Source organism: Cupressus sempervirens, chromosome 1, assembly GCF_028749045.1.
Source record: "Cupressus sempervirens isolate cs-2001-9-10 chromosome 1, ASM2874904v1, whole genome shotgun sequence".
In the NCBI taxonomy this organism is placed as follows: Eukaryota; Viridiplantae; Streptophyta; class Pinopsida; order Cupressales; family Cupressaceae; genus Cupressus; species Cupressus sempervirens.
Window position 1 is genome coordinate 778986792 of NC_143118.1, and position 9750 is coordinate 778996541.

The window sequence follows — 9750 nt, forward strand, 5'->3', positions numbered from 1 at the left end:
TTGCAATGGGAGACAAAAGACCCTAAGTGGCTCTGGGGATGACTCATTGTAAGTTGTTTTTAATAAGTGATAACATTACACTAAATACTGGCTTAAATGAACCTAATAAGATTAATTGTATGTTCTCACCCATGCCTCGAGTGCTAGTACAGACTAGGATGAGAGTTGAGAGAACACTTGGTTACGACTTTGCATTCCATAGTATGCCTCGTCAGTACGAGAGGATACTAGTGGCCGCAGGATCACTGGGGACTCGGGATTCCTAAGGGATTGCTCGGGTAACTTGCAATGTGATTTGTGCGATGACACTTTCTTTTTTACATAGTAGGTTTCCTATGTGTCTTTGTGTGCCTCTGGGTCTAGATTTCTATCTATGTTGGAACCTTTGAGTTAATGTACTTTTAAGATTTCTTAGACTTAGAGAGAACTTGTGTTTTGTGTTTTGATATCATGTTTAGGACTTGAGACTATCTCCTCAACATAGTGGGAGTGGACCATTTAGGTTCCACACGGTCAAATGGTAGTGCATTTTCACTCTTACCATTGAGATCCATCTGTAGTCACCGTGGCTAAAGCATTCTTTGTTGATATTTACCTTCATTCTGTTCATGAATGGTTATATTTTATTATGGATGTTATATCTTTTTGATGTATGGATGTATCATGTATGGTGGATGATTTCATTTATTTTACTGTACGTATCATGGATCCAAAGAGGATGATGTATTTCTATTTTTACATATGTATACTCTTTTAAGCCTTTCATACCCTGTGACATGTACAGTGGATGATTGAGCATTCCGAATTAATTTGCCAAGAGGCATTCGAAACAAATGTATATTATGAACATTGGACTTTCTAATTATTCTTTCATGTGGATATGGTGGTTGATAGACTTAGAATTAATTAATTTTAAAATGTGACTCAACGTCTTAAGATCTTTAAGGAATGTACCATGTTATGTATGTTTGTTGATGATTACATGTTATTGCTTCCGCTACTATGTGTTTGATGTGTATGTTATACTTTCTTACTTCAAAAAAAAAAAAAAAAATACTTAGCAAACTTAGTAAAACTTTAAGTTAATTCTTTTGGATCCCTTGACGGGGCGTAACATATCATATCCACCAGTCACCACTCTAATGTGGATCTAAGAGTAGAACATTGACCCAAGTTGCTATCGCACAATAGAGTCAAAATCAAAACTTACAGATTAAACTTTAAAAAATAAGCCTACGCTATTTTCTCTTTAGTCATTCCAAAAAATACTAGAATGCAAATTATTCCAAATTGCACACTAGACTATTATATTCAAAGACTATGTTAATTGATTTAAATCATCTAGTACATCTTTAAGAAAGAGAGAATCTAGAACATGTATACATTGCTAACAAAACTTCGTAACAAGAACAACCACTGATGGGCTTATTGCATACTACTAATTGTCTTCACTCTTTATATCATCCTTGGGTTTGGCAAATCCCCAAACAGTGCCTAATTGTCTTCACTCTTTGTACATCATCCTTGGGTTTGGCAAATCCTTACCTTGCATACTCTCAAACAGTGCCTATCGAAACTATTTCCTCAAATTCAATTATATCAAATTTAGACAACTTTCACAATCATCAAAATTCTAATAAGTCATTTCCATAGGTGAAGTTCAACTCCCTACATCAAGACCGCCACTATTGGTGCAAAGTTTCCTTCTACACATGCAAAGAGAAGATCTGCAGACATTATCTACTTAACAGCTAAAGTCACTTACAGATCTACATTTCCTAACTGGATAGCAAAACAATTCACTTCATTTGTAAACATCATTTCTTCATCAGATTAAAAATGCATCTTCTTGTTATATTTTTTTGTAATTCACGCATCAATTACAATATATATTATGAAAACGAATTGAAAGGTAACTTGGCTTCCCCAGATTTGGTACCGCCGCCACCACCAAGTTGAAAAGTAACTTGGTTTACCCCAAATTGACATTCAAAGTTCACTATACATGCCTCTCTGGCTGCTTGTCATTCTGCTCTATTTTTAACTTTATAAAAATACTGATTGTGGTTTATGGGGCATTCCCTTTGCCAAATCATTGTTTTTTTGTCAGAAGCACTGTACATCGGATTCTATCCCAGTTTCTGGGAACAATTGTAAGTTAACATCCAGTTGAATTTCTTCACTTTCTTAAGGGAAAGACAAAACCACACCCTGTGTTAAACATTGAGTCTAATGCGAGGGTCAAGATATTAGTGCCGGGATTTGAAGATTCTATTATAGAGGAAAGCAATATCCTCCTTTACAGACCCATGTTTATGTGCTCAGATCTACATTTGTGGTTGGAAGGCATGACAATAATATTGGTCTCTCACTAGCATCAATTCCTTTTCTATGAAGGCAGCAGGAGTGAGAATGAATTTATATGTCTTACACTCTCCCAAGGGAAAACTGTCATCAATGCAAACACCACTTCCCCTTTTGTTTGTGTATCCTGGATAATCACTTATTCTGAAAGTAACACACTCCTTCAAAGAAAGTCCCGACTTCATTGCTTCTCCTACCAAATTCCATTTCCTATAAATCAACCCCTCCTTGTGGCTCACATGGATTTCTCCAATACAGCTCAGGAGCATTCTTGCACTCCTAAAAAACTTACTCACCAAATCCCTGTGCTTGTTAATCACATCATCGCGGTCTTCTTTGCCCGAAAAGCCTGAATGAGGAAAATTAAACACAATTCTATCAAACAAGCTTCCCTTGAAGATCCCCAACTGATGTATCATGGTCGCATCCACCCCGTGCACCACACATGCTCCACGACTTAGCAAGTTATGAATTGAATTCGCAGCAGATTTATAGAATCTGAAAACCATATCTGCATTTAAAATATCCTTGCATGTGTTAACTAAATAGTTTAAAGAAGTTCAAATGGAAAAAGTCAGAACAGAGTAGTATCCAATTAGGGACTATAAATATAAATTATGCTGCTTTATTTTTGTAGATTAGATTGTGTATAATTTTTTTTATCAATATTTCGAATCACACAATGTGATCTATCATCACGATATAGAAGAAAACATGATAACAAAAACTATATACAATCTAATCTAAAAGAACAAAGCAGCATCTTATGAATTGTAGAAATCTAATAGCATTGAATATAAATATGGCAGACCTTTGCTGTCGAGTGATGTTGCTACAATATTCTCTGCAGACCTAAATGCCGTGGCCAAGGAAGAAGAAAACGAGAAGTCTCCATCTCCAACCAACAGAATCCTATGCAAGCTAGAATAGTGCATATGTATGCTCTGGAACGGGGTAAACCTCTGCAGAAATTTGGTTACAGAAAACCTACAGTCAGTTTATATGTAGACCAATATCCACATTCAAGAATGTCCACACAGTCACACAGGAGAAAGTGATTCTTCGTACTTAGAGTTCCTCATCTGAAGACAAAATCAATATTGGGAATAAATCTAACGAATCTGACATCCTCTCAACCTTTTCATGGAGATATTACAAAATGTTTAAGTGGTAAATATTTTGCATAAATATAAAATCCTCACATTTGTAAAAGATTTCTTCTACCATCGCCAAAGAAGAAATTTTTCAATTTTTAATTAATTGGAGTTGTACAATTTGAAAACCACAGATTCTCCGAGCACTCAAAAAAATCATTTAAATCAATAAACTTTGTATCAGTCTGCTAATACGAAGGGAAAATAAAAAATCATTGCAAAGAGTAGACTCAGCCTCAACATTAAAACAGGGTTACATTGGAGGTCTATTCATTAAAACACCAACACTGCTAATTAATAAGCCTTTTACTGTAGGGGTGTCTACTCATCATCTTTGTTGCTATTACTAGATTAGCCTTTTATCTGAATTCTGATTCTCTGGAGCATAGTTGAAAAACTCACCAAATTCAAAAACAAAAATTCTGCCAGTTTTTGGCAAAAAGCTTGGGAACTTAAAAAATTGCTTAAATTTAATTAGAAATACATGTCAAATATTTTTCTGGTAATTAGAAATACATGTTTTTTTTTGCAAAATTCAATGAGAGGATGCATCCACTGGGTCAATAAAAGAGAACACAAAAAATACAAGCTTAGTCTAGATATATTTAAAATACAAAGTGGGTACAAAATTGCATTCTCGTGAGGAATGCTGATGTTCGAAGCAAAATAGTAAATAATTTATGCATGACTAAAAGTAAAACATCATTACAATTAGATCTTCCTCTTCTCAGCTCTAATAAAAATTTAGGTGGAGATAGAAGAGAGGGTCTAGTCCTAAAAGTCTGTACTGAGCATGACTGTGCCTCTTTGATCAGTATGTTTAACTCAGTTTGTGGTTCGTCCTCCGTCCTAGATGTAGATCTGCCTCTGGCTACTACTGACATGAGCAATAACTACTCATTCAACTCAATGTCATCCATTGTGAAACCAAATCTATCCCCCTCTTCCATAGCCTGCCTCTCATAATCATTTTGATGTCATCCTCCTCAAAAACTACCTTCAATCTGTTTCAAATCCGCCTCAAATCCATTCAAATCGATAGAGAACAGTTCGCAAGTGTTTGGGAGACTATTTATCCCCTCTCGGCAAAATATAAGCGAAGAAATGACAAATGAAATTAAATTAGACCGGTTTTTGCCTTTCAGCGCTGTTATAAACGACGACTGAGTTTTTGACAAAAACTTGCCAAGTTTATTGCAAAAATTTGGTGAGCTTTTGCCAACAAATCAGTAAGTTTTTGGTGCCAGTAAAAAACGTAAAAACTCACCAGACCAGAAACTTGGCCAGTTTTTACAACGCGGAGTACTCTACCAGTAATATATCTATGCTCTGGAGTACCCATTCAAGTGTATCTCGCAAGTTCACACTTACAGCTATCCTTCGCACTATCCTCAATCCTTACTATAGTTACCTTATATTTTAAGTCTTCAAATAATTTCCAGTACTCGAAATATTAAACTGTAGATTGCAACACTCTGAAACAGACTGTCCAGAAACTTACAAATCCAAACAGTTCCATAACATGACCTCTTATTACTGTATTTTTTCTCTACCAGTAACCATAAATACCTTCAGCACTGAAATCAGAAACATTATGGCCAGGCCCGGAAATAAAACCAGAAGCAAAAACATATTTGCAGTCCAGGAAAGAACAAATTCAAATTCCTAATGCCTAAGCCCTTAAAAAAGATCAGTGTCTCCATCTATCGAATGTCATCCTCGTGAAATTGTTCAAAAACTTCAAAACTCGTCCTCAAAATTGCCCAAAAAACAAAACTCGCCTCCTTAAATTGGCGAAATGAAAACCTAAAAAGTGGCCCAAAAAAAAACCATTGCAAAATCTAAGCTGACGCAACCTTCTCATCACCCTTGGCCTGAGTCAAAATTCTAGCCTCATTTCACTAAACCCTAAGTCAAATTTATAGCCTTATTTACTAAACCCTCAAACTATTACCCGGTGCAAAGCTTCCAACAGACTGCCCTACCATAAGTTACCTCGCATCCATTCAGTTGCATGCATTCTGTTGTGGGTAGTATTGGTTTATTACGACTAACTTTACCAGAGCATTAGCCATACTCGATACTGCTCCGACTCTTCCCTCTAGTGCCATTATAGGACACTAAAGCACATCCCAAAACCACTAACCCTTAATATAAATTCAATTATTATAAATTCATATAATTGAGCAACCATTATCTGTTGTGGGTAATATAGATTTTTGAAAGCCAACTCTGCCAGAGCATTTGCCAAACTGTAATTATAGTGAATTAAACCACCAACCCTCAAGATAAATTCATATATTTGAGTAACCACTAAAAAATAACCAAGATTGCATGCATTTTCATATATTTGATTAACCACTAAAATATAACCAAGATTGCATGCATTTTGTTCTGAGCAATATAGTTCTTTGTAAACTAACTCTGCCAGAGCATTACCCAACTTGATACTGCTCCATTTCTTCCCTCTAGTGTCATTTGAGTTCCCAAAAGTTAGAAACCACTAACACTTGGCACAATTTCATATAATTGAGTAACCCTTTACATACCAATGATTACATGCATTCTGTTGTGGGTAGTGTAGTTATTTGAAAACTAGCTCTGCATAGCTTTAGCCAAACTTGATTGTGTTCCAACTCTTCCCTCCCCTGTCATATTAGTACATCAATGCAAATCTCCCTAATATAAAAATTCATATAATTCAGTAACCATTAGAACATACCCAAATTTGCTTGCATTTTGTTGTGGGCAGTATAGTTTTTAGAAAACCAACTCTGCCAAAGGATTAGCCAAACTTGACCATTTAACCCTTACTATAAATTCATATAATTGAGTAACCACGAAGACATACGCAAGATTCCATGCATTATGCTGTGGGCAGTATGGTTTATTGAAAACTAACTGTGCCAGAGCATTAGCCAAACTCTTCCTCTACTACCATTGTAGTATACTAAAGCAGATCTTAAAACCACTAACTCTTAATATACATTAATATAATTCAACAACCATTAAAATATACCCAAAATTTGATACATTTTGTTGTGGGCAGTAGAGTTCTTTTTTTAAAACACTCTGCCAGACCATTACCCAAACTTGAAACTACTTGAACTCTTCCCTCTACTGTCATTATAGTACATTAAAGCACATCTCAAACCACTAACTCTACCGGAGCATTACCCAAACTTGATACTGCTCTTCTTCCCTCTGAAGCCAATGTAGTTCCCAAAACCAATAGCCTTTAGTACAATTCATATAATTGAGTAACCCTGAAAACATATCAAAGATTAAATGCATTCTACCAGAGCATTGGCCAAACTTATCCTGTTCCAACTTTTCACTCCACTGCCATTATGGTACATCAGAACACATCCCAAAACCACTAACCCTTTACATTAATTCATATAACTAAGTAACCATCAAAACATATCCAAAATGTGATGCATTTTGTTGTGGGCAGTATAACTTTTCGAAAGCTAACCCTGCCAGAGCATTAACCAAACCTGGTCTTGCTCCAACTCTTCCCTCTACTGCCCTTATAGCACATTAAAGCAATCCGAAAACCTCTAACCCTTGATACGCATTCAAATAATTCAGCAACCATTAAAATATACCCAAAATTGCATACATTCTATTTGGGTAGTTTGTTTTTCTGAAAGCTAATTCTGCCAGACCATTAGCCAAGCGTGGCAATCCTCCAACTCTTCCCTCTACTGTCATCACTTCACATTAAAGCACATCCTATAACTACTAATATAAATTCATATAATTGAGTAACCATTAAAACATACCCAAGAGTAAGCAAACTTACTTGGGCAAGCATTGCTCCTTCTATCTGCTTCTGTACTTCCATAAGCATGGTATTGCCATATGGAAGCTGCTCCATCAGAGAATACAAAATAAAACGAGGGTTTCCTGAATTACAAACAGTTCACTTAAATTATAGCATTCGACCATCAGTACGATTGGCTTCTCCAACAAGACAATGAAGAGCAAAACCTTAGCATGTAAGTAAACAGCTGAGGTGCTAAAAAGGCTGAGAATTTCAGGTAAAGGTGATGTATAAAGTTAAATGAAGCCACCAATCTAAGCTTGCCGAATGTCGAATTTGTCGACTTCCGAGAAAATAAATATCTTTGGCCCATTTATGTCTCAATAATGTTGGGGATTGGTGAGAGGGAGAGGAGAATCTTCCTCAGTCTATTAAATTTATCATAAAACATGCGATAGTGCTAAGGTGTTGTCATATTCCACAATGTTTGTCGAAAAGAGGCTTTACATTGTTTATTTAGAAAATTGGCTTTGCTCGGAAGTTTCCTAAAATGAAACAAAACCCTTCCCCCATTTATTCCGAACTGTTTGTGATGAATTTATAATATACTTTGCCCACTTTAATGGTGGATATTTGCCCCCACAACCTTTAGGGGAAGTCTAGAGTAGTTAACTTTGTATATAGATAATCTTAAATAATACATAATATTTTGACAAATTTCTTTTGCTTTTATCAATGAGTAATTTAATTCTTTATAGCTATTATCTTTATTTTTGCATCTAACATCGTATACTATAAGTTCTATTATACATGCAAGGTTCAAAAAAGGTCGTTTCAAAGTGTTATTTGCTACATACTTAAAGATGTCTAAATAGATTAACTAACCTCAAAAATGGTCAAAATGTATGCACACATGTCATAGTTTTTGTGAGCTATAGGTACCAATAAAGTCGCATGACTCCTCCAATTAAAGTCTACAAATTATAATCAGAGGGGAGGGGGGAAGGGGGTGAGCAAAGAGTGAATGTCATAAGAATATGATCGACTACTAAGCCCCTTCCCTTATAACTATCAAGCTACATTGTTTGAGAGAGCATGTTATCTTAGACTTATCTACATGTAAAAGTAAAAATGTTAGACTTTTATTATTTTATATATTTTTATTAAACGTTGAGTTGTGCATATTACAAATAATATAGATCTAAGTATTGTACAATAATAAAGAACATATAGTAGTAAATGACGGAAAAACTACCAATGTTAGCATTAATTTTTTTAATTACATTTCAATTTATTGGATAGGTTCTCCATGTTGTAAGAATGTGATGGCACTCTCAGTTTACATTACATAACATTTAGTGTATGTTGAATAAATGTGGTCATACTAAATTTAAAAACTCCAATTATAAACAACAATAATGTATTCAACCACTAGGCAAAACATTTCCAATAGGAGGATTCTTCCTATTTAAATTGATTATATGTTGAGTGGATGTAATTTTGTCAATTAGAATAATTAAACCACAAATAAGAGAAGTTTGGTTCACCATAGCCAAGGAAAGCTTCTTTTGTAATACACTATATGGCTTCTATCCTTGTAGACTTTGGCTTATTAAAGATTTTCTTCTTGGTTGTTGCTCTAATACCTTCCCACTAAAGGTCATTAGTCTCTATAAGGCACTAAGGGAAATCATAGTATCCATATAAAAGTATAGCCATTGACGAAGTTCATTGGCTAATAAAGTCAATAATTGCACTTTCCCATGACACAACTAATACTCCTCCAACTTGAGCATAAACACACTACCCTTAAGTGTCCTTTCCACCAATAAAAACTCTTCAACATGGAGATTTAAGTAATTATGAAGCAATTTTCTATTTTGGGTAAAAATTTCTTTAATTTTAGGACTTTCTAGGTCAAGGATGGCTTCCTTGAGTTGTTGTGATAGATATGGTTACACAAAATGGACATGAAATTTTGACACAAATCATATCAAATGCATAGTTTTCCCCAATTTTTTTGGCACTAAGTTTGTATATCGGTTTTCAAATGCAAGGTTATGGACCTTCATAAATAGATGAATTATTACTATGTAAAGTTTTGAAGGATGCAATTTCAATGACTCTAATGTTTTTTATTAAGGAAAATAGGTTTTAATGGGGCCCTGAAACCCTAACACTGCTAACAATAAAACATAGATAAAACACTTAAAGTATCCAAAAAACTAAAAGAAAACTGAAACAACCCTCCACAAGGAAAAGATATAAACCATACAAAAATAGGGGAGCAGAACAAAAAACTAGGAGAGGCCCAAAAGCCAAGAAGGTTGCTCAGATAATTTCTTTGAGTGTTTCTGCAGCACGAATTTCCAACTCAGACATTCTTCCAACCGCCTCTTTCATGTCAGACGGATCTTTGTTAGGTTCCTATATATCCTTCTTCTTTGTGTTGGATCTGGTTCT

At 35.0% G+C, this 9750-nt stretch overlaps 1 protein-coding gene across 1 annotated transcript; it reads right to left on the minus strand.

Annotated features, from left to right (window-relative positions):
* Positions 1–1820: 1820 nt before the first annotated feature.
* On the minus strand, positions 1821–7579 carry LOC149580188 (heavy metal-associated isoprenylated plant protein 41-like). Its single transcript, XM_089789930.1, has 3 exons — positions 7327–7579; positions 3176–3326; positions 1821–2875 (listed from the first exon to the last, which is right to left on the minus strand). The coding sequence occupies exons 1-3, from the start codon at positions 7399–7401 to the stop codon at positions 2328–2330; spliced, it is 774 nt and encodes a 257-aa protein (XP_089646056.1). The 5' UTR covers positions 7402–7579; the 3' UTR covers positions 1821–2327.
* Between the last annotated feature and the right edge of the window lie 2171 nt (positions 7580–9750).